The sequence below is a fragment of the Gorilla gorilla genome, chromosome 20 (assembly GCF_029281585.2).
Source record: "Gorilla gorilla gorilla isolate KB3781 chromosome 20, NHGRI_mGorGor1-v2.1_pri, whole genome shotgun sequence".
In the NCBI taxonomy this organism is placed as follows: domain Eukaryota; kingdom Metazoa; phylum Chordata; class Mammalia; order Primates; family Hominidae; genus Gorilla; species Gorilla gorilla.
This window is the reverse complement of record NC_073244.2, coordinates 19125038-19147188: the sequence shown is the minus strand read 5'-3', so window position 1 is coordinate 19147188 and position 22151 is coordinate 19125038. Positions and strand designations below refer to the sequence as shown.

General features: G+C 58.8%; 2 protein-coding genes across 11 annotated transcripts in view; one reads left to right on the top strand and one right to left on the bottom strand.

Moving 5' to 3' along the window:
• The first annotated feature begins 1783 nt into the window (after positions 1-1783).
• On the top strand, positions 1784-5732 carry LYL1 (LYL1 basic helix-loop-helix family member). The gene is made up of 4 exons (XM_004060123.5): positions 1784-2227; positions 3567-3925; positions 4014-4105; positions 5030-5732. The coding sequence occupies exons 2-4, from the start codon at positions 3591-3593 to the stop codon at positions 5443-5445; spliced, it is 843 nt and encodes a 280-aa protein (XP_004060171.2). The 5' UTR covers positions 1784-2227; positions 3567-3590; the 3' UTR covers positions 5446-5732.
• A 236-nt stretch (positions 5733-5968) lies between these two features.
• NFIX (nuclear factor I X) overlaps positions 5969-22151 on the bottom strand; it is a 103125-nt gene continuing 86942 nt past the window's right edge. For 6 of the 10 annotated variants that reach the window (XM_055371762.2, XM_063701777.1, XM_055371764.2 and 3 more), the window contains 3 exons: positions 16643-16790; positions 14385-14476; positions 5969-10141 (listed from right to left, as the gene is read on the bottom strand). In XM_055371762.2, the coding sequence (XP_055227737.1) occupies positions 10127-10141; positions 14385-14476; positions 16643-16790 (255 nt within the window). In that variant the 3' untranslated portion in view covers positions 5969-10126. Of the gene's footprint in view, positions 10142-14384; positions 14477-16642; positions 16791-22151 lie in introns of those variants that run through there. The other 4 variants (XM_063701778.1, XM_055371765.2, XM_055371763.2 and 1 more) reach the window with 1 other exon arrangement.

Sequence of the window (22151 nt, the reverse complement as noted above, 5' to 3'; positions counted from 1 at the left end):
GGCCCCTCTGCAGCGAGGGTCACTGAGCCACCCCAGAGCCGGAGCCTGCGATTCCCGAAGCGGCCACGGGGCGGCAGCTGTGCGCTCGCTCCCGCGGGGGTTCTGCCCCTCTTCCCCCTCCCACCTTCAGCGATCTCCAGGCCACGGGCTTGCGCATAGTGGGGCGCTCCTGCCCGGTAGCCCCCACGTGTCCTCGCGCCGCTGCCTCCTCGCCGCCTGGTTTCTTTGGCCCAGCTCTCCAGGGGCCGCAGTGGCGGAAGCTGGACCGGAACCAGGCGCCCTGTGCATCCGCTCCAGACCAGGTGCTTCCTGCCCTGAGGCCCGGGGCGGGGGGGCGTGCACACAAAGAGGGACCTCGCAGGCTGCTGCCCAGACACCCAGTGAGGGGGAGCTGTACCCTTCCCTGCCCTCCAGAGTGGGGTTTAGTAACGTTAACGAAGAGTCCTGGGGCAGGATCCCCTCTCTGGCTCCTGCTCCCTTCATCCCCATCTGTAATGAGGCTAATCTTAGGACCCTCCTTGTGGCGATATCAGAGTTAGAGCTCAATTTTTTTTTTTTTTTTTTTTTTTTGAGGCAAGTTCTAGGTGTATGGCCCAGGCTGGAGTACAGTGGCACAATATTGGCTCACTGCAGCCTCCACCTCCCAGGCTCAGGCCATCCTCCCACCTCAGCCTCCAGAGTAGCAGGAACTACAGGCACGCACCACCACAACCAGCTAATTTTTGTATTTTTTGTAGAGATGGGGTTTTGCCATGTTTCCCAGGCTGGTCTCAAACTCATGAGCCCAAGCAATCCGCCAGCCTCAGCCTCCCAAAGTGCTGGGATGACAGGCATGAGCCACCACGCCCGGCCTTTACTGCATAAAACTTTAGTTCCTGCTTCTTTGGAGGAAAGCAATGGAGGTGTTGATCGTGGGGTCCTGGGCTCCACCCCATTCCTGGGGGGGGGGGGGGGAGTCCTGGTGCTGGGTGCCTGCCTGCCTGGGGGCTCTTGCCGTTGCCCAGATACACAGACGGGCCAAAGCATGAGTATAACAAGTGGGTGGCAGTCCGGTAGCTGCTGCTGCCTGGCTGTGCCCAGAGCCTCTCCCTGTGGGAGGCTCCAGTAGGGTCTTGAGGTTTACCACCAAGCCAGGATAACTGCCCCCCATGAAGGGGCTGGGTGCTGTGGGGTGAGGGCCATGGACCACCAAGTTGGAGTTATGTGATCCTGTAGCCAAGAGGCCTATAGTTGTGGGGACCTGTTGGGCATCTACTGGAAGGTCACACCAGCCCTGGCACCCTAGGAAATCCAACTTCCCCACCCCACCCCTGACAGCCGTGGCTCTTCCTCTCACCCTCCTGGGCTTGGAAATGTGTGGATACTGTGCTGAGGGCTTGGGACACCTGCCCAGGCTGGACACCCAAGGCCAGACTGTTAGAACTGTTCCCCTTTGGGTGCCCCACTCCCGGGTAGGGGTGGTGGAGAGGAGGGAAGGGCCTCTGTAAAAAGAGGAACCAGGCTGGGTGAGGAGAGGAGGTGGGGGCTCAGGGTCACGCGGCCCCAACGGGCCGGAAAGGGCTCTCCCTCACCCCCATCAGCATAGACATTCGGGCAGGGAGTGTTCAAAGCCAAAGGGCAGACTCGGACATAAGAGGAGGCAGCTTCCCTGCCTCAGTTTACCCCCTGCGTGCATCCAGGCACCTCCCTCCCCGGCTGCCCTGGGGCCCGGGTCCCCAGAGGCCCGGGGTCCCTACAGTGGCTGGGGGAGCGGAAGGCGAAGCCCTGAGGGGTGGCGGACCGAGTCCTGCCAGCGCCGGCTGGGGGCGGGGCCGGGAGGCCCGCGCTGCTAGGTCCCCGCCCGCTGGTTTCCTCCGGGGTCAGCCAGGCTCCTTATCAGGCGCGGCCAGGCAGCCTGGCCCTTATCTGCACTGGGCCAGCATCCTCCGGCCGCTGCGCCGCCAGGGGTGAGAGGGAGGAAACCGGGCCGCCGGGGGCGGGGAGAAGGCGGGCCGGCCCGGGAGCCGCTCACTTTCCCTGGGGGGGACCTACGCGGAGACCTCGGCTATCCTGGCCCTCCGAGGCCCACGAGGAGGCGCGGCCCAACGCCGGGGCCTGGAGCATTGAGGCCGGACCCTCGCGAGACAGCAGAGCCTGGCCTGACGCTGGAAACCACACCCTGGCCCAGACTGCCAGCCCTGACGGGACAGAGCCAGGGCACTCACCAGGCTGCAAGAACAGTGCTGGGGTAAGAGGGGAGCGGGCCTAAAGGAGGATCCCGGGCCTGGGACCCAGCCTGCATTCCTTTGTTCATTCCTTCATTCATTCATTCACCAGCAGGGACCCACTAGTGAGGGGCCAGGCTTGCTTCCCCAGGGCCTAGCTGAGGAAGACAGGGCAGAGGGGCCAACAGTCTCACACCTTGCTGGGACATCCTGGACTCTGGAACCAAGAGCAAACAGGGATGTCAAAACAGTATGCAAAAGTGTGGATGATCGCGGGGCATCGTGGTGCATGCCTGTAATCCCAGCACTTTGGGAGGCTGAGGCAGGAGGATCACTTGAGCCCAGGAGTTCCAGACCACCCTGGACAACAGAGTGAGAACCTGCCTCTACAAAAAAAATCTTTTTTTTTTTTTTAAATTAGCCGGGCATGGTGGCACATGCCTGTACTCTCAGCTACTCAGGAGGCTGAGACAGGAGGATGGCTCGAGCCCAGGAATTTGAGGCTGCAGTGCGCTATGATTGCACCACTGCACTCCAGCCTGGACAACAGAGGGAGACCCTGTCTCTAAAAAAATAAACAAATTTTAAAAAGTGTGGATGCTGATGAGGATGGGGGCTTCCAAGCCAGAGGGAGGGTTGGGGCATGACTGGACTGGACTGGGCAGTGGGGTCAGTGTTTGGGGGTCTAGGGTCAGCATTTGAGGTCATGGTGTCAGTAGTGGGGTCACAGGGTTGCTATGGGGGAACGTTTGCAGTGGGAGTGGGGGTCACTCAAGCAATTATGGAGCACTTTCAGGGACAGCAATGGGAAGAACCGCAGGGTCATTCTTGGGGTGCAGAGGGTCAGCCTGGGTGGGGGCTGGGGGCCTTCCGTGAAGGGTCAGAGTCCATCTTGGAGGGATTCCAAGCTCACATGGCATCAATGAGTTAATGAGGAGTCTCTGGGTTGGATCTTTAGATCTGAGGATAACAGGGTTAATCTTGGGGTTTCTGGGGATCCCAGGATCAGTTAGGGGCTCCCTGTCTTGTTCCCTCTCAAGCCTGCAGAGGTGAGGGAATTCTGGAAGAAGGAATATTTGCTCAGAGGCTGGGCAACAGCGCCCCTCCTGGGTCACAAAGAGCTCAGGGACAGTGCGCTGCCTAGCACCTGGGGGGCGCCTCCTACTCTAACGTAGGACCCCCCCTCCTGTGTCCTGGAAGTTTCTGGGCCTGCCCCCGCCATCTGCCTTTGCCTACTGAAACTCCTCCCCTCCTCCTTTCCCCCTCCCCCTCCCTCCTTCCCATTTGAGGGGTTTCTTGAGCTAAGCAGGTGGGAGCAGGGCACCTAGTCCTCCTCCCCACTGGCTGCCTTCTTTCCTACAGGTGAGTACCCCCACGTCGGGGTCCATGTGCCCGCCTCAGGCACAGGCAGAGGTGGGCCCCACCATGACTGAGAAGGCAGAGATGGTGTGTGCCCCCAGCCCAGCGCCTGCCCCACTCCCTAAGCCTGCCTCGCCTGGGCCCCCACAGGTGGAGGAGGTGGGCCACCGAGGAGGCTCCTCGCCCCCCAGGCTGCCACCTGGTGTACCAGTGATCAGCCTGGGCCACAGCAGGCCCCCAGGGGCAGCCATGCCCACCACAGAGCTGGGCACTCTGCGGCCCCCGCTGCTGCAACTCTCCACCCTGGGAACTGCCCCACCCACTTTGGCCCTGCACTACCACCCTCACCCCTTCCTCAACAGGTCAGTGGGGATCTGGGGCGGGGGGCAGTGGGGATTGAGGGCCAGGGTCCTTGCCCACAAGGCATTAGTGACCCACGACCCCTTACAGTGTCTACATTGGGCCAGCAGGACCTTTTAGCATCTTCCCTAGCAGCCGGTTGAAGCGGAGACCAAGCCACTGTGAGCTGGACCTGGCTGAGGGTGAGTGTGGGTTTGTGTGCCTTGTGGGTTTGTATGCCTGTATGTGCACTTGTGGGTGCACAGAAGGCCTGGCCGTCTCTGTGTGGGGCTCATGTCTGTCCTCTACTCCACCTCGGGGAGACGTGCTTCCAGCACACACAGAGAACAGCCCACATAGGTTCTACCCATGTGCAAAATCGCAGTCCCATAGCCAGCCCCACACAACCACCGCCACCCAACAGGCCAAGCCTTGTAGCCGCAGTCATGGCAAAACAGAGCATGCCACACCAGGGCATGGGAGCCACAAAATGACAGCTCCACTGGAATGTGCAGCCACGCAAAAGACAGCCACAAGACCACAGCCATGCAAGAGACAGCCACAGGGCCACAACCACACACAAGACAGCCGCAGGACCACAGCCACTTAGGACCACGGCCACACAAGAGTCAGCCACACAACCACAGCCACTCGTGAAACAGCCACATGGCAACATCACACATAACCACAGCCATGAGACATAACAAGAGTCTCACACAGTCATACAAGACACAGGACACAGACAGTCATAATAAGAGGACCTCTCAGACCCATGAGTACACCCAGCCAGCCGTACTTGGGCACAATCAGAATGAGGGCCCCACGGACAGCTTCCCAGACCAAACAAACACAAGGAAATCTTTCTTTAGGGAATCTCAGTCATTGACATAAAGGTGCCCATAGTCACAGATACAGCAGGCCCTTGTCCGTAGGCCGGGCCTGTGATGATTCTTGTCTGGGTGGCTCTTGGGAGGGGTGGGGAGAGCTGCCCGTGGACCCCTTGGGTGGAGAAAGCCCCAGCCCATGGCCTGGGTTTAAGTTCCCACGAGGGTGCTGCGTGTCTAGCGGGAGGGCAGGAGGGGCCGCCCTTTGGGCCATGGCACCAACCCGGCCCTCCTTGTCCACAGGGCACCAGCCCCAGAAGGTGGCCCGGCGCGTGTTCACCAACAGCCGGGAGCGCTGGCGGCAGCAGAACGTTAACGGCGCCTTCGCCGAGCTGAGGAAGCTGCTGCCGACGCACCCGCCCGACCGGAAGCTGAGCAAGAACGAGGTGCTCCGCCTAGCCATGAAGTACATCGGCTTCCTGGTGCGGCTGCTGCGCGACCAAGCCGCAGCTCTGGCCGCAGGCCCCACCCCTCCCGGGCCCCGCAAACGGCCGGTGCACCGGGTCCCAGACGACGGCGCCCGCCGGGGATCCGGACGCAGGGCCGAGGCGGCAGCGCGCTTGCAGCCCGCGCCCCCGGCCGACCCCGACGGCAGCCCCGGTGGAGCGGCCCGGCCCATCAAGATGGAGCAAACCGCTTTGAGCCCAGAGGTGCGGTGACCGCACGCGGCAGCACCTCTGAGCCGGAGGGCACCAGGGACTCGGCCCAGGGCCGTCAAGGAAAGGGCAGTGGACGTGCTGCGCATGTTCGGGAGCGAACTCCCCCGAAGAAGGACCAGTGAAGACGTCAGGGGCAAGGTCTCGGGGGTCCGGAAGGGTGATCATCGACCCCCAAGGGACCCGCAGACCCTTAAAAAAATCACCCACAACCCTCTGGAAGTGGCCTTGCCCGGGTCCCCTTCCCAGGGGCGAGGTCGGCAAAGCAACATGGCAGAGCAGTCATAGGACCCAAGTGGTGCCTCATTTTTTCCGGGCTGGGGTCGCGGGGGGAGGCCAGGAGGAGCTGGGGAGGCTTCGCTTTTCTCACCGTCGGCCCCTCCGGGAGACCCAGGGGCAGACGCTCGTTGACGGCGTCTGCTGCGCTCCCGGCGCTTGGAGAGAGGCGCAGAATCCAAGTCGGGGACGCACCCTACCGACCCCGACCCAGTCCCGCACGGTCGCGTTAGCGAAGGGTCAGGCGCTCTTGCGTTTGTTTTTCTTTATTTCTTTATTTCACATACACATTAGCCATTCAATGGAGAAGCCGGAGAGAGTCAGGCAAAGATGGTATAACAGAAGCGCAGTGACGGGGGCGGGGCGGGGCGGGGCGGAGAGGGAACAGACGGGCTGGCTGCCTACTTGCATTCCGCTAGGACACTGAAAACCCAGAAAACAAAACAGACAGTAAACTACCCTTGTTTCTTATGTATCTCAGTGCAGAGACGGGGGTGGAGGGCAGAGAAGAGGGGGAGACCAGGCTGAAGGAGGAGGAGCAGAGGGAGGGGGACGCTAAGGGGGAAGCACACCAAATCCATTAGTACTATATATAGAGATACTCATATATACTGCGTTTCTTAGCCTAAGAAGAAACTTGTTTGACGGGACGGGCGGCCTTTGCGGTCCGCGATGCTGGTGCTGGTCGGGCGCACGGATCTCCCGGGAGGGGCCGAAGCGGGGCTGGCCCAGGCTGGCTTGCGGGGGGAGGGGGGCGCCCCGAGGGTGGGTGGGGTGGGGGGGAGCAGAGGCGGGGCTGGGGTGCCCCTCGGGCTCTCGATTGGGGGACGAAAGTTCTCGTGACTTTATTGCTCCTTTATTTTCTCTCGTGTGGGGGGGTCTGTTCAGCACGGTCAGGGTGGGGGAGTGGTGGGTCGTCTGAGCCACCCGGCCCCTCTGGGACCCAGAGCGCGGCGTCCGCTCCGCCAGCACGGGGGTGAGAACAAGGCACTAGGTCGGCCGGCCAGCGCGGGGGCGGGTGTGTAAGGCAGTCGACAGGGCTGGTTGCGGGGTGGGGCGGGGCTGTGTGCGGGGCCGTGTGCGTGCGTGCGTGCGGGCGCGGGCCTGGGCAAATCGACCTGTCAGCGTGGCTGGTCCTGTCCTGGAGCGTCGAGCCTTCCCGGTGTTCCCCGGAGGGGGTCGGGGATAGGATGAGAGATGTTGAATGGGGGCGGGAGGGGCGCCGGGAAAGGGGGGAGGAAACTACCAACTTGCTGAGCGCGCTCCTGATAATGCTGGTGAGGGTCAAGTTGGCGTCTGGCTCAAAGAAGGGCGCTCGGGGCGGAGAGGGAGGGAGGGAGGGGACGTTTGTTCGTTGGCATTGACCTCTGCGGGGGAGGGGCCGAGGACCCCTGCCGCGCCCCCGTACCCGGACGGGGATGGGGCGAGGAGGGGTGCTGGGCCCCAGGGAGGGGCGCCCGGGGAGACCCGCGGCCGGAGCAGTCCAGCCGCCGGGGGCACGCCGCTGTCCCGTTCCGTTAAACTCAACAAAGAAGGGATATGCGTATTCCTAACAAGTGCAGGATATTTAATTGATTCATAAACTTATGTATAATAGTTTGTGGGTTCTTTAAAACGTACTTTATAATGTAAGAAGCACCAGGGTTTTATGTTTAATTATCTTAAAAATAATTTTTCTCTCGTCCTTTTCCTTTTTGATCTTGTGTTGGTTGATTTTTTAAATGTCGAGGTGTTTTTTTTAAACTCTAAAATGTGAACGTTTCCTTCAGCCCTCCCACCGAAACAGAACGAACGACGAAACAAATAAAAACCCCAGATCATCCTCGTCAACGCAGGAAAACGACTTAAAAAAAAAAAAGAAAAACTAAAAACGAACAAAAAAAAAAAGGGAAAAACACTCAGCTTTCGTTATCCCCGCGCAGGGCGGGGCAGGCCCGGTTCTTTTAGCGTCCCCAGAGCCGCGAGGACATTACAACAAAAATAGAATTTTTTTTTCTTAATCTCTTAACATACAAAGATAGGAAAACTCTCTGATGCATTGCACTTGGTTCAATGAAAAAAAAAAGTTAATTTCCCCCATATATATTTTTGTTTTTTTTTTTTTTTTCTCTCCTAACACGTCCCCACATCTCCTGTTGCCCTCATTGCCCCTCACAACACCACTTGGGAAAGGAGCAGCCCCCACCCCCTGCCCGCCCGGGCAGCCCCGCCGGGCACGCTCCGGCCCGGGCCCAGCTGGCCTGCAGCTTCCGACCTCGCCCGGGCAGGCGCCCCGCAGACCCTAGCTCCCACAGTCCCACAGAGCCCGAGCCCTCGACTGTCGTCGAGGGAAAGGGCACGTGCGGCCGGACAGGGAGCCCCTTCTGCTTCGCTCTCAGCTCTGACCCTGTTTAGCCAACCGAACTGAAAAATCATTGCACTTTGACCGCGCGTCACGCCCGGCCCACCCGGCCCCCCACCCCCGGGGCCTTACTCCCCACGCCCCGGGAGACTCCCGCAGGATCCACTGCCCCTCAGCCCTGGGGTCCTCTAGGGCTGCACGCTGAGGACAGGGGGAGGGCTTCACTCAACTTCCAACAAAAGCCGCCCCTGGAGCCAGCCACCTTGTGGCTTCCAGCTGGGTAGCAGGCACCGTTCGCCTGCCCCTACGGCCCCAGGTCGCTGACCTCCTCCCCTCCCGTCACTCCCTCCTCTTCCCTCTCTCCGCCAGCTCGGGGCCACAGCCTCACAAACTAGATTCACAATAAATACAGCCCATCGCCCACCCCTACGTGGTGCAATGTTGATTTTCTCTCAGAGGATCCTGACCTGTGCTTTGTGTTTTCATACAATTAAGAAAGAGAGAGAAAGAGAGAGAGGCACAAGGACTCAAGAAGGGGCCAGGGACGGGAGACGCAGGAGGAGGAGTAAGGCACAGAAAGACAAGCCAGAGGGGCCAAGTTACACCCTGGAGGGGAGCTGGGCGTGCTCATCCTCCCCTCCCTCCCAGGGGGGCTTCTGAAGACCCTCTGGACAGGCCCCCCAACCCTCCCTTGAGGGAGGAGGGGGCTGGGGGGGAGAGCTACTTCCTGTGGTGTGTTACCAAATTGTTCCCAAGTTGCTCAAATGGAGGAGGAGTTCCCATTCCAACAGCAAAAGACCCAAACAATGAATGCCCCACCCCTAAATAAAGAGTAAAGACATTACAGCTAAAATCCAGAGAAAAGTGGCCACGTGGGGGGCAGGGAGGCGGGGGAAAGTCGGGGGGCACAGAAAGCTCCAAAACACTTTTGAAAAGGACGACACCCAACACCCTCCCAAGGAACTGAAAGTCGGCGAGCAGGACGCCTACCTAAGCGCAGGTGGTGGCTTAGCGCGGCAGCGGCGGCTGCCTGGTCCTCCTCGCTCGGCTCCGGGGTCCCCTTTCTGCTCCACCCTCCGGCCCAGCCCCAGCAGGGCAGTCTGCATGAGGGGCAGGGGCAGGAACTGATGGGGCGGAGCGAGGGCACCTGCATGCAGGGCTGGGGGCGGGGGCGACCTGGGGCCCGACTCCCCTCCCTCGTGGCAGGAAGGAGGCCCTCCTGGCCTGCAGAGAGAGGGGAAAGGCGGCCTGTCCCAGGCTGGGACGAGGCCGTCGAGAGCATTCCGACTTTTTCCTACGGACTGTACAGAGGGGTCCAGGGCCCCAGGAACTGCTCTTGCGGCTCAGGGTGGGGTGACAGAACACCCTCCATTCTGGGACACGCAACTAGCTCCAGGGGTCACCCCCTGCCCGCCTGGGGGCTTTTAGCCCAAGGGTGGGGTGGGGTAAGTGGAGGCTGCTCTCCCCCTCCTGGTCGGGAGCAGCTGGGGGAAGAAGCTGGAGCCTTGGCAGGGAGGGAGGGAGGGAGGGAGGGAAGGGCGGAGTCTGGAGGGGAGAGCCTGAGGGATCTAAACCCCATCATCTTTACAAGCTGGTCCTCCAGGCTCCCTAGGGCAGCTCCGGCTGTGTGGAGGGTGGGGTTCCCCTAGGAAGGGGTGAGGGTGGAGGCCAGGCCCCTTCAGAACTGTGCTGGTTGCTTTGTTTGGGGACTTTGTTCCTTCCCCAGAAGGCCGGGGCGGGGTCGGGGGGAGGAAGGCAGTTCTGCATCCTTTCTTGCTTTCTGTCCTCTACTTGACAGAGTCCATGTCGCGTGTTTCTTTCTGCTTGGCTGCTGGTGCACAGCTCCACCGAGACCCCTTCCAAGGGCTCTCTGAGAACTGGGCTGCTTCTGGGGCCCGCGGGGGTCCCCGGGCTGGAGGAGAGAAGGGCTGAGTGGCTGACGACGTGTAATTTTTGCTTTTCGGTGGGGCTGGGCTGGGCTGGGGGATTTTTCCATTCTCAAAATTTCTTCTCCCCCCTTTCGAGGAACCTCTTCTTCTCATTTTGTTGTTTCTTTTGTCGATCTTATCAGAGGAACCAGGACTGAAACAGGATGAAAAAGAGGCGATACTGAGAACAGTTGGGGCAGGTCCCATCTCACGCCTAGCTGGCCCAGTGACCTGGCCCCTCAAGGGTCCAGCTCCCAAAGAGCCAGGGTGCCGGGCAGCCACCACCCACCTTGTTCCCATGGAGAAGAAAGGGCATCCCCATTCTCTCCCTCCCTCCTGCGAGAACCCCGCCCCCTCAGAGACTCTGCCCCTAGTGCTAGAGTCCAGCTGGCCTTCCCGTGGGCACTGTGCCCAGCGGGTGGGACCCCCATGGCTGGCGCTGGCACAGGCCTGAGATCTGGCCATGTTTCCAATTGTTTAGGTTTTTGTGTGGGTCCTGGAGGGTGGGGAAGATGCCAGGCTGGGGCTTTTGTACCCAGAGGGGTTTTAGGAATGGGTTGGGGGTGGCCCAGCTTCTTGCTGAGTTTTCTTTCTGTCTCTTTGGATTAAAAGCAGAAATTCCCATCTATACACCCCAGCCAAGGTCCCACAGGCTGAAAGACTGGGGGCAGGGGAACCACATAGCTTCAGTCCCTAGTAGCGCCAGGCCTGGGGGAGGGGCCACGTAGCCCATGGTGCTGGATCCTCTACCCTCAGGGCACCAGACACTGAGGAAGGACTTGAGGCTCCCTGGGGTGAGCGTCACTTCCTTCATATCGCCAGCAGGGGGCGCTGCCTTCCCACAGACAGGGCCTTGTCTGCCTGTGTCTGGTGGCTCAGCTCAGAGCACACCCAGGGCGGACCCCAAGGGTCTGGGCTGCTTGGCTATGCCCTCCATCCAAGGCTCCAGCCCCACCTCCTGGCAAAGTGGTGGGTCAGGGTCTACTGTGGTCTACTGGGCCTGGGTGCACCTGGTAGTACCGTTGGGGCAAAATGAGGGTCCCTGAAAATGCATCTTGGGGCCTCTCCCAGGCTATCACAGACTCTGGTCTGCAGGGGCCAGGCAGAGCCAACTACAGAGCACATACCAGGTCCTGGTTCACTCCACCCCTGCCCTGACCCCACCAGGAAGCTAGGCACAGAGGGGGTGCGTGACCTGCCTGAGGCCACACAGCCCTCGGGCAACAGAGCCAGGGTTCAAATGTAAGGGGCAGTGCAGGCTGTGCTCCTAACTGCTGCCTGTGCTGCGAGCACGAGGAAGCAGGGTCTGTGGTGGCCAGAATGCCTGTGCCCTGCCTAGGGTCAGGGTGAGGGCCCAGGGCAGCTCATCTGCCAACTTTTCAAAAGAAACCAGAAGCCCAAACAGAATTTCATGTGAAAATTTCCAATATTTAAAACATTGCTTTGGTCAAACATTCTGCCTGCAGGCCAGACCTGCTCTCAGGCTCTGGTTTGGGACTGAGGATAGGGACACTGAGTTTCAGAAAGGGCCTTGGAGATCATCTAGCACTTTCTGTGACAATGGAAATGTTCTCATTTCCATTGCAGTAGCCACTAGCCACAAGTGGTTTCTAAGCACTTGAAATGTGGCTACTGTAACTGAGGAACTAAATTTTTCTTTAGTTAATAATTTAAATGTAAACAGCCACACATGGCCCGTGGCTACCACAATGGACAGTGCAGATCAAGAGCATCTGGAAATGTGGCGGTTTGGGATTGCCACAATGAGCAGGCGCTGCTGGGTGGGCAGAAATGCTAAATTTCCTGTATGTGCTGGACAGTACGCACAAGAGACCTGCCCTCCCTCAGCGGGGCTCCTCGAGCACCTGCCCCAAGTCCAACCGGTCAATTGACTACAGGCCAAACAGAGGCTCATTGGGGCCTGGCGAGGCTAAGGCGGAAACCCAGGCCTGAGGCATCCCCAGAGTGGGTGGGGGAGAACCGGCCCGCAGCCAGCTCCTGGGCTTCTGGCCCAGGCCCGGGGGTGGGAACCGCCTGGGCTGGGTGACCCCCACCTGCCACAGGCTTGGGCCTGTTCCCTGGGACCCCCTTCCCAAGGGGAGACTATACAGAAACCCTGTGCCATTGCCCCGAGGTTGAGGGGGAGGCTGACTCTGGTGGTAGAGCCCACCCCTCTCCTCACCAGGCAAATGAGGCTTGGGGACAATAGGACAGGGAGGGCCCCACCTGCCCTATCTGCTCCTGGCAGATCATGCCAGGGCCTCACACTGGCCCCTTTGGGGTCTCCTGAGCTGTACAGTTGGGGACAACTGCCAATGCTCAGACTGGGGGGTCCTCCTCAGGGAAGGAAGACTCTGGTTCCAGGTCTGGAGTTAGGGACAAAGGCTGCCCCAAGGGGGCTCCCCGGCACCTCCCCACAGGTCCCAGAAATGGGGGATCTGCTGCCAAGCACAGAGTGGCTTTCTCTGCTCACCCCTCCCTACTTCCTGAGCCAGGTCCAAAATTGATTAAAACTAAGTAAAAAGCGCTGCCCAGGGAATGACAAAATTGCTAAAATTCTCTTTTCTTCCCTCATTCTATTGTTCTCTCTCCATCTGGTGCTCCAGAGATCAGCTAAAGTCACTGGTTACTGTGGAAACCACCCCCGGCTGTACCCCCTGCGCCCGCCCGTTGCAGCCGCCTGCCTGCCCCCAGGCCCGAGGGCTCCAGCTCCGCTTGTCCAGCTCCCGCTCCCCCAACCACTCCCAGACACACCTGCCTGCTCAGGGTCCCTGGACCCCCGCTGGGACTCCTTCCTCCTACCTCCTGGAGCCTAAGACACAGGGAACATGGGGGGAGACAAACTTTCCCTAAACTCTGACTTGGCCCCCAAACGTCCAAGCAAAGTGAGCAAAGAAAGTAAAGGAGGCAGCGGAAACAGGGTTAGCAGGGAGGGCTCGTGGCAGTGGTCCCCGGAGCGCACGACCGCAGAGCTGTGAGCAGCCCAGGCAGGCGGCAGGAGGGAGGGAGCGATGGAACCCTGAAGCCTGGTGCCAGCCCAGAGCTGGGAGGGGAGGCCCGCCTGCTGTCCCTTCCTCTCGCACCCCCTCCCGCCTCTGCCAGCAGGGCTCTCTCGGCCTCCCTGGCACAGAGCAGAGGGGGCTGGCTCCAGCCCCTGCTCGGAGCCATTGTTTTTCTTCTCAACACCCCCAAGTTCAAGTTCATCTGGGTGTTACATCATGTCTGGTTGCTCCTGGAAACCAGACGGGTCAGACGTGACTCTGGGGAAAGGGGGTGGGAAGCTGGAGGGGGTTGAAGTTCTCTTCCCCTCCCCTCCTTGCCACTAGGGAGCTCTGAAGTTTGAAGTTTGACAAACTTTTTTGGCTTTTTTTTTTTTTTTTTTTTTTTTTTTGAGGGAAGGAAAGGAAAAGAAAAAAAAAAAAAACAATCTCAAACCACACACACAACTTCCATCCACCAACTTTCTCTGGACTCAGGCCCCAGAACAGAGGCAGAGCAGGAGATGAGAGGTGGCCCCAGGGGCTCTTGAGAGAGGTGGATTTCCCAGGGCTGAGGACACCTCCAAGGTGGTGTTTTTGTAAAATGTGCAAAAGAAAGATCTTTGCATGTTCTTTTTCAAAACCCTGGGCTGTAAAAGCCTCAGGCCTCCTAAAGCTGCCTCTGTCCTCCTCCTGAGATGGGTCTTCCCTGTGCCCCCAAGGGCACTGGGCTCTGTGGGCACTGGCCTCTGGGGTCTCCACCTGGAGGGCTAAGAGTAGTCTTATCTCCTGCTTGTGACGGGGATCTGTCTCCTGGTGAGAACTAAGGGTGGTGTCAGCAGGGGATAGGAGCAAGGATGAGGTCTCCAGCATGCTGGCCTTCTCCCTAACATGACTCCCGGAGACTTGGGTGAGGGGCCTCTAGGGCGGCGGCCTGCCCTGCCCTCAGTGCCAGTTCTGGGCACGCAGCCCACCAGGCCCTCTGTCCCTCCTCCACCCGTCACCCAGCCCACCCAAAGCCAGGGGAAAGGGGAGGGCTAGGGGCCAGGGCTTCCAGTCGGGGCAGGTGAAAGCAGTGAGGCAGACTCTATTCTCCTCCCGATGGGCCTCAGGCTTCCATCTTTGCTTCTACCAGGCCTGGCCCAGAGGGCCTCTAGACTTGGGTCCTTGGCCGCCTTCCCCAGGGCCAGGGCTGTCAGAGCTAATTATCCAATTAGCTGATTAGCCAGGGAGCCTGGGGGCTGCCTGGGGAGACAGGCTCAGCTGGGCGTGCGAAAGCCTGGGCCCTCCAGCCCCACCTCAGACCTCTCTCTCCCTGTTAGCCCCAAGGACTCCAGGCTCTTCCCTAACACCAAGATACCCCCCAACCCTGCCTACTCCCCTGGTCCCTGCATCCAGGTGGCGGGCAGGGTCTCCTACCTGAGACTGCTGTGGGATGTTCAGAAAGTTGCCGTCCCGGGGTCCGATGCTGACAAACCGGTTGGCAGAGGAGGCGCCTGTCGTTGCGAATGCTGTGGGGAGCAGGGGAGAGAGGGAGAGACCCTGTCAGGCCTTGGGGCCCACCTGGGCACTGCCCCTCGGGGCTGCTGAGAGAGGGAGAAACTGAGTTAGACCATGCTGCCCGAGTTTAGGCTGGCAGTGGGAAGGACGGGCCAGAGGGGCATCTGAGCTGAAGGCCAGGCTCCGAGCCTGCCCCCCACTACAGAGGGACGACCTCATCCTCTCACTGACCAGGAACACACACTACACCCCCGACACACCCCCACTCAGAAGCCACAGTCTCAGCCAGGCATCCTTTTTCACAGCTGGGATGAGGGAGAGGCCCTGGAGGCTGAGACAAAAGTCTCTTGGACCCAGTTCCACCTGCTAGTGAGGCACTGGGCAGGGCTGGGGATAGCCCTGGTCCCCAAGTACCCTCAGTGGATAACCCTGCTTTCCCACTGGCCCCTCTCAGGTACTGAAGAGGGGGGGCCAGGGGAGGGTGGAGGCTTTGGCAGTCCGGCCCCACCCTGCTTCGGGAAGGCCTTCCCAGCCAGGCTACCTCTCCAACCTGGGTGGCCTAGCTAGATGTTATACCTCTTACCACTCTGGGCAGGCCCAAGGACCAGGCAGGCAGGCTTGGGGAACCCAAAGGGTGCCCAATGGAGGTCTGAGCCAGGTAGGGCAGGGTCAGAGAAGGGCCTAGGAGCTGGCTGCCTGGCTTGGGCCCATGGGTGGCAAGGCTCAGGCCTATGGCATTCTCCTCCTCTGACTGATGCACCAGGTCCAACAGGCCTGTGGTTCCAGGACCAAGGCAATAGAGGAGGAGGAGGCTGGAGAGCCTGGCAGAGCCCTAGGGCTCAGATGCCTGGGAGCAGCCATCCTGGGGCCCAAGGACAAAATGATCTCAACAGCCCTGAGTTCCTCTCAGGTTGTCCAGATGGAGCCCTGCTGGAGGGAACAGGCCCTGCACTCCCAGAAGGGAAGATACCCCCAGAGGAGGCAAGGAGTGTCACAGGTTACCTGGAAGGCCGGCCGCTGCCCTGCACCAGACACACCCAGGGACTCCATGCTTACCAGATTCTGCCCACCTCTCTCCAGAAGTGGCCCCCGAACCCTGTAGCCCAGCTCCCATCCCCCACCCTGCCCACCTCCAATGACTGTGATTTCATGTCTTATGGTGGATGCAGATGGGAAGATGGCATGAAGAGGATGGAGAGGGGAAAAGAACTCAAACCACGAGAAAGGAGGAGAGACAGAGCGAGCGGAGAGCAGTGTGAGATGGGCCACCCCTCCCACCGCCACCGAACTGCCCTGGCCTGTGGCCTGCCCACCCCCAGAGCTGCCCACCCTGGCCCACAGACAGCACCCGCCCCATCCTCCTGTCCTTCACGCCGGGTCTACCTGGGACCTCTCGACTGATTTTTCTTCTTTTCCCTTTGACAAAATTTGTCATTGGTTTAAGAGGAAAAAAAAAGAAAAGAAAAGAAAAGAAAGAGAGACAGAGAGAGAGATGAAGTAAGCCAAAGCCCACAGCCCTCCCTCGTCCTTGGAACATCTAACCTGGGAAAGGAATTGCGGAGAAGGGAGGGGAGAGGGATGGAGGGGGGGGGAAAAAAAAAGAGGAACAACGAGAAACCAAATGTGAGACTGAGGGGGAAGGGGTCGGGGCTGGCCTGCTGCGTCTTTGAGGCCCAAGGGCCCAGGGATGGAGGTGAGGGGCAAGGCAAAAAGGGGATGGTGGTGGCGTCGCCTTGTGGTTACATTTGATTTTCTTGGTGTGGGGGGAACAACGAAACAACAAAAAAATTAAAAAACAAAAAACAAAAAACAAAAAAAAAAAAACAGCAATCAGGCATGAAGATGGCATGGCTGTGCCTCCCCGCCCCCTCCCACCCCCGCCAGCACCCCTGGCCTGCGCGCCCCAGCTGTGCTCTCCCTCCCGCCCCCCAGAGGGGCCTGGGCCAGGGGCCCCGGCTGGGAGCAGCGGGCAGGGGGCTCGTGGGGTGCTGGCTGGTGCGACTGAGGCCCGGGAGGGAGGCTGTGGTTGGGGGGCTCGGCTCTGCTCTTGTCCATGGTGCTCTGGGTTGGGGGGCTTTGGTGGTGGGGAGGGGGAAGGCTTTTCTTTTTGCAGTGGAGACTGTTTGGACGGGCCGGGGACGCTGGGCGTTGTGGTTTCGGTTTCATCGTCCACTTACAAGGTGATGGAGGAGTCAAGGCGGCGCCGTCTGGGGCAGTGCTGGTGGATTTGGAATCAGGCATAGGAAGGGGCACAGGTCTGGCCACTGGAGGCGGCGGCGGTAGCAAAAATGACCCCGGGACTTTGCCCTGGCCGCTACCGTTGGGCTGCGAACAACATAAATAGAGTGACGCATGAAGGCACATCACACACAGACACACGCTCCCCTGCGCGGCCGCGCCAGCTCGCTCCTGAGAGCGGGCGCTCCCGGTGGAAGATCCAGGATTGGGTCCTCTCCTCCAGGGCACAGGATGGGTGAGGGTGTAAGGCCTCTATTTGGTCTCTCAGGTGTTTCTCTTTTTTTTTTTTTTTTTTTTTTGGTCCTCTTTTGAAGTTGTGGGAGGGAGGGAGGGGGTGTTCGACGGGTGGTTTGTTACTTCTTAGGGAAAATGTTTTAGGTACCAAAATGTGCCACCTAGCAAATACGTGCAGCTGCACCTAGAACTCTCACACTCCTGAAGACCATCTCCTACAGCAGGAAAGATGAGCGCGCTCACCCTGCTCCCCCAGCTCCCCAAAGCACATGCCTGCCTCCCTCTGAGGGCTGTCGGGCTGAGCTGGTTCACCTAACCAAGGACGGCAGGCCTGCCAGCACCCACCCCACAACATGTCCTCAGGAGGCCACCAGAAGTTGGGGAGCTCGTCCTCGGCTCCAGCAGCCTGGGTCCTCACTGCCTGCGGGTGGTAGGGCGCTGACCTGTTCTCTCAAGAATGGCCAGGGAAGAAAATCCGTCGCTGCCAGCTCTAGTGCCCGTGAGGTTCTTCAGGAGGACTTCCCTGTACAACGCCCTCAGACGCCATGGATGCTCGGCCACCAGGATGCATTCCTTGTCCTTTATGCCCTCATTTGCTTCTAACTGGATTTTCTCCTCCAGGCCCTGTGCATGGCCTTGCGTGGTTTGGCCTTCTGGCTTCAGGACACATAGGTGCCAAAGGACAGACAGAGGCGCCCCTGCCTCTCCCAGGCAGGTTCCTTGGAGAGACCTCCCTGGAGGTTTGGGCACACACCTCCTGCTGCTCTGAACAGGACCCTGATGACCACTGCAGCGTGGGCTCAGGAAGGCCTGGCCTGCGCTCTTCATCCTAAACCAGCACCTCTCCTGTGGGATAGAGTTCCGCCCTTCCGGGCACCCAGATGCGAGACCCAGAGAGGATCCTGTGTGCTCCTCCTCCTATCGGTGAGCAAGCCCCGAGGAGCCCATCCCCTTGATGTCTCCAGCCAGTGCCTTGTTCTGTCCTCACAGATTTCAGCTGGACGATGACAATGAGTTGGTGTATGGGGCTCCCCTGTGCTGAGACTGTGCTTATCAGCTCAGGACCCTCAGTGTCCAGCCCTGGACCAGGTGCTTTAGTTCTGTTGTGTAACCCCTGACCCACCCCAGAAAGCATCAGTTCTCACCCAGGGGTAATTCTGTCCCCCTCAAGGAGACACTGGCAATGTCTGGAGACACTTTCAGTTGTCACAACAAAGGGGCTGGAGGGGCTGGGTGGAGGCCAGGATGCTGCTCGACATCCTGCGGTGCACAGGACAGCCCCAACAACAAAGGATCATCAGTCCAAGCATTAACAGGCCTGCCCTGGGAAGCCTTGCCACAAAGGAAGCTCTATTCTCCTTATTTCACAACTGAGGAAACTGAGGCTCTGGGCCATTAAATGGTTTATCCTAAGTCACCCAGCTGCAACTGGCCAGACCTGGAATTCACAGCCATGTCTGCCTGACTCCAGGGATGCTAGGATTCTTTCCACCAGGCTCATCAATCCTCTCCCCCAAATCCACATCAGCTCAGGTTTCTCCAGTCCTCTGAAACCTTCCACGGCCCCAGCTATACCCAACATGAAGTCCAATCTCCTCAGTTGGGCATTCAAGGCCCCCATGGATGCCTCTACTGGTCCAGCCCCTACCGCCCCTCTGCACTTCCCATTCCAAACTGACTGGGGTTTCCAGAACACAGGCCGAGCAGGCAGGACTGCACGCTGGCTTGCTGCGAAGCTCTCTGTATGAAAGACTATTTCCCACATCCTTCAAGACCTGCTCAAAAAACGCTGTCCCCTCTGTGGGGACCAGCCAGATCCCCTGAATCACAACCTATCTTTCTCTGCCCTGTTCCTCTAGGACATTCTTGATCTCACTGGAACCTTCAAAACAGGCCACTCCCCCATCCCTGCCAGCTCCCCAACAAGTCGGCAGAAGCATGCAGCACTCAAGTACCACTAAGCACGTGGGATCGACTTGTCCTTCCTGCTGCACTTTAAAGTCACGGAAGCCCAGGCTGGCCTGTGCAGCCGCGCCCTTCTGAACTCTGGCTTCTCTGCCCACTGTTTTTTTACCACGATGACCAGCATCTAGGTCTGACACACTGTCCCTCTAAATGGTTCCTTTGACCCATTCCTGCCCACTCCAAGGGTGACAACTCTCAGTGACCCTTGACAAAAGCAAACCGTGGCTGCTGGTCCCCATATGTGTCATGGGCTGGAGAACTTTTGTGCAGGTGTTGTTTTGGAAAGGGACCCTCAGTTCCAGGTAACAGTGCAGGTCAGAGCGTGGGGGTTTGCAGCTCTGCAGAGAAAGGTGATGCGACGCCTCCCCTCATCTCCACGCGTGCCTAGAAGGAGGGAATGGGACGGTCTGATCACAGCCTCATTCCTCCTCTCCAGGTGTCCCGAGCTCAGGCTCCCAGGGGACTGGGACACAGAGGCCTTCCAAGCAACCACAGGACGGCCTCTGCCTTCCTCCAGCTTCAGAGCCTGTCTCCCCGAGGAGTATCTAAATCGTTAATCCCACCCGATAATGCTAATCCCCGCCTGATATGGCCAGACATTGAAACCTGCTGATTTACAACATTCAGTTTCTAGATGTAACTTCCAACCAGGCTGGCATGTCTCAGCTCTGATTGGGGTACAGTTGAGGTTTTAAAAACCTCAAGGTCTTGTGACTGTGCAGTGCCTTAAAACCTCAGGAGTTAGGAGCTAGAAGGAGCCTGGAAGGTGGTATAGCTCCTCAATTTTTTTTTTTTTTTTTTTTTTTGAGATGGAGTCTCACTCTGTCGCCCAGGCTGGAGTGCAGTGGCGCAATCTCGGCTCACTGCAACCTCCGCCTCCCGGGTTCAAGCGATTCTCCTGCCTCAGCCTCCCAAGTAGCTGGGATTACAGGCACCCACCATCATGCCCGGCTAATTTTTGTATTTTTAGTAGAGACGGGGTTTCTCCACGTTGGTCAGGCTGGTCTCGAACTCCCGACCTCAAATGATCCGCCCACCTCGGCCTCCCAAAGTGCTGGGATTACAGGTATAAGCCACCGCGCCCGACCAGCTCCTCACTTTCACCTTACAGATGAACACGTGGGCCTGGCTGTTCTGACATTGATGGTCAAGACTGAGCCAGGACCAGGCATCCTGCCTCCCAGAGTCATGCTCTCCCATTGGGCCCTGTGATTTCTCCATCATGTTCACTTGGCAGTCTTTTCCTTCTCACTGAAACACAGCTAACCAGGCATCCTCTTAACTGCCCTTTGCATCTCCTCTGCATAGTGTCTCCACATGGCCTTGGCTGTTAATACCCTAGGGTCCAAGGCCAGGCTATAGGTGTGCCCTGGGAACCCTTCTGCAATTGTCTGTAAAATTCTGGGTTTTTTTTGTTTTTGTTTTTGTTTTGTACACAGAGTCTCACTCTGTTGCCCAGACTGGAGTGCAGTGGCGCAATCTTGGCTCACTGCAACCTCTGCCTCCCGGGTTCAAGCGATTCTTCTGCCTCAGCCTCCCAAGTAGCTGGGACTACAGGCACACGCCGCCACGTCCAGCTAATTTTTTGCATTTTAGTAGAGAGGGGTTTTACCGTGTTGCCCAGGCTGGTCTCGAACTCCTGAGCTCAGGCAATCATCTGCCTGCCTCAGCCTCCCAAAGTGCTAGGATTACAGGTGTGAGCCACCGCGCCCAGCCTAAAATTCTTCTATGCAGACATTTTCCTGCAAAACTGATCTGTGACTTCTGATTCTCAAGGAGGTTAGAAACAGCATCAGCATCACCTAGAAAGTTGGGAAAAATGCTAATTCTTAGTCCCCACCCCAGACCTGCTGAATCAGATGCTCTGGGGGTGAGGCACAGCCATCTGTGTGTTAGCCAGGGCTCTAGTTGACTCTCGCGCATGCCAAGTCTGAGAAGCACTGCTTAACAGTGGCTGTAGTGCAAGCACAGCTGGGCGCTGCCACTCCCTACCCACTGGATCAGTGGCAGAGCCGGGCCCTCTGGCTCTCTGCAGCTATGCATCAGCCTCTTGTGTAGCACAGTGCTGTCTCTAGCCTTCTCCCAGAAGCCGGGCGTGGGCTCCATCAAGCAGGCTCCCCGCTGAGCCCCCTCTCCCTCTCTTCAGTACAACGGGCCACACAAGGAAACTCAGAAGTTGCTCCCCAGCTGGGCCACACTCCTTGCTTAATCAAGGTGCCTGTTTGCGGTGTTTTGTCCATGGTCTGCTTGGAGCAAGTGCCTGCCTCAGGAAGAGAAGCTTCTAGGCAAAATGAGTCCTCTGTCGTTTTTTTAAAAACTATGGCTCTATATCAGAGTCCTCAATCTTGAACAGTCAAGTCAAGGGAGAGGCTCAGGACCCAGCCCTCAGGACCAGAGGCTCAGAATGGCCAGAGGACTAAATGACCCACTTTCTCAAGGGTTCTGTGGTTAGGTTTGGCTCCTTGGCCTAACCTTGGCTGGTCTCTAGGCCAGCCTGAATTTGACTCCAAATCCTGGCTGCCTCAGCAGTTAAGAAAGCAGGTAAGGTAATGTTCCAGGCTTCTCTGCGGCATATCCCAGACCCCAGGCCCCTTGGGGGCTGGGCATAGGCTGGTAGCTCCCCGTGAACTCTGCTGGCATCTCTGATGCAAGCACAGCAGCTGTCAGAGGTCAGGTCTGCTCTTCCCTCCATGGCCCTAAAAGTGGACAGAGCTTGTCCAGAGAGAGGTGGGCGAAGCTACCAGTACACTAAGGAGCTGCAGAGTCAGCCAAGAGAAACCCTCGACGGGCAAAGGGAGAAGGGAGACGAGGAGGAAAGGAGCAGGAGGGGAACAGTAGGGAGGGAAGAGGACTGGCTTCCCTTAGGGACAGAGTGAGGAGGCGGAGCCACGGCCCCGCCGCAAATCAATACACCAGCACTTAGCAAATGCTCGCTCTGCCAGAGCACACCAAGGCAGCACGGGGCTGGTGGCAGCAGGCAGCCTCTGGTGTGGGCTTCCGGGATGCCTTTCCCCACCACAGCCCTTTGAGCATCCTCCCTGCCTGACCTCTCGCAGCAGGCTTCCAGGCTGGGAGGGCTGGCTACAGAGGAGCTAGAGCTTCTCCTATTACAGCATGCTGCTGAGGCTTCTGGACTTTTCCCAGAGGTCTAGAAACCTCCACATTCCAACCACGGACCGTTGTCCCACTGAAGGGTCATCTCTGGCCCACCACCTCCTGGGATCATTCTTTCGCTAAGCAACCCTGAGT

What these genes read in the sequence shown, in the direction of transcription:
- LYL1 (XM_004060123.5), top strand. Translation starts at nt 3,591, where the DNA reads ATGTGCCCGCCTCAGGCACAGGCAGAGGTGGGCCCCACCATGACTGAG. An exon ending in CCTCACCCCTTCCTCAACAG is followed by an intron (nt 3,926 to 4,013) that starts GTCAGTGGGGAT and finishes GACCCCTTACAG; the next exon opens with TGTCTACATTGGGCCAGCAG. An exon ending in TGAGCTGGACCTGGCTGAGG is followed by an intron (nt 4,106 to 5,029) that starts GTGAGTGTGGGT and finishes CCTTGTCCACAG; the next exon opens with GGCACCAGCCCCAGAAGGTG.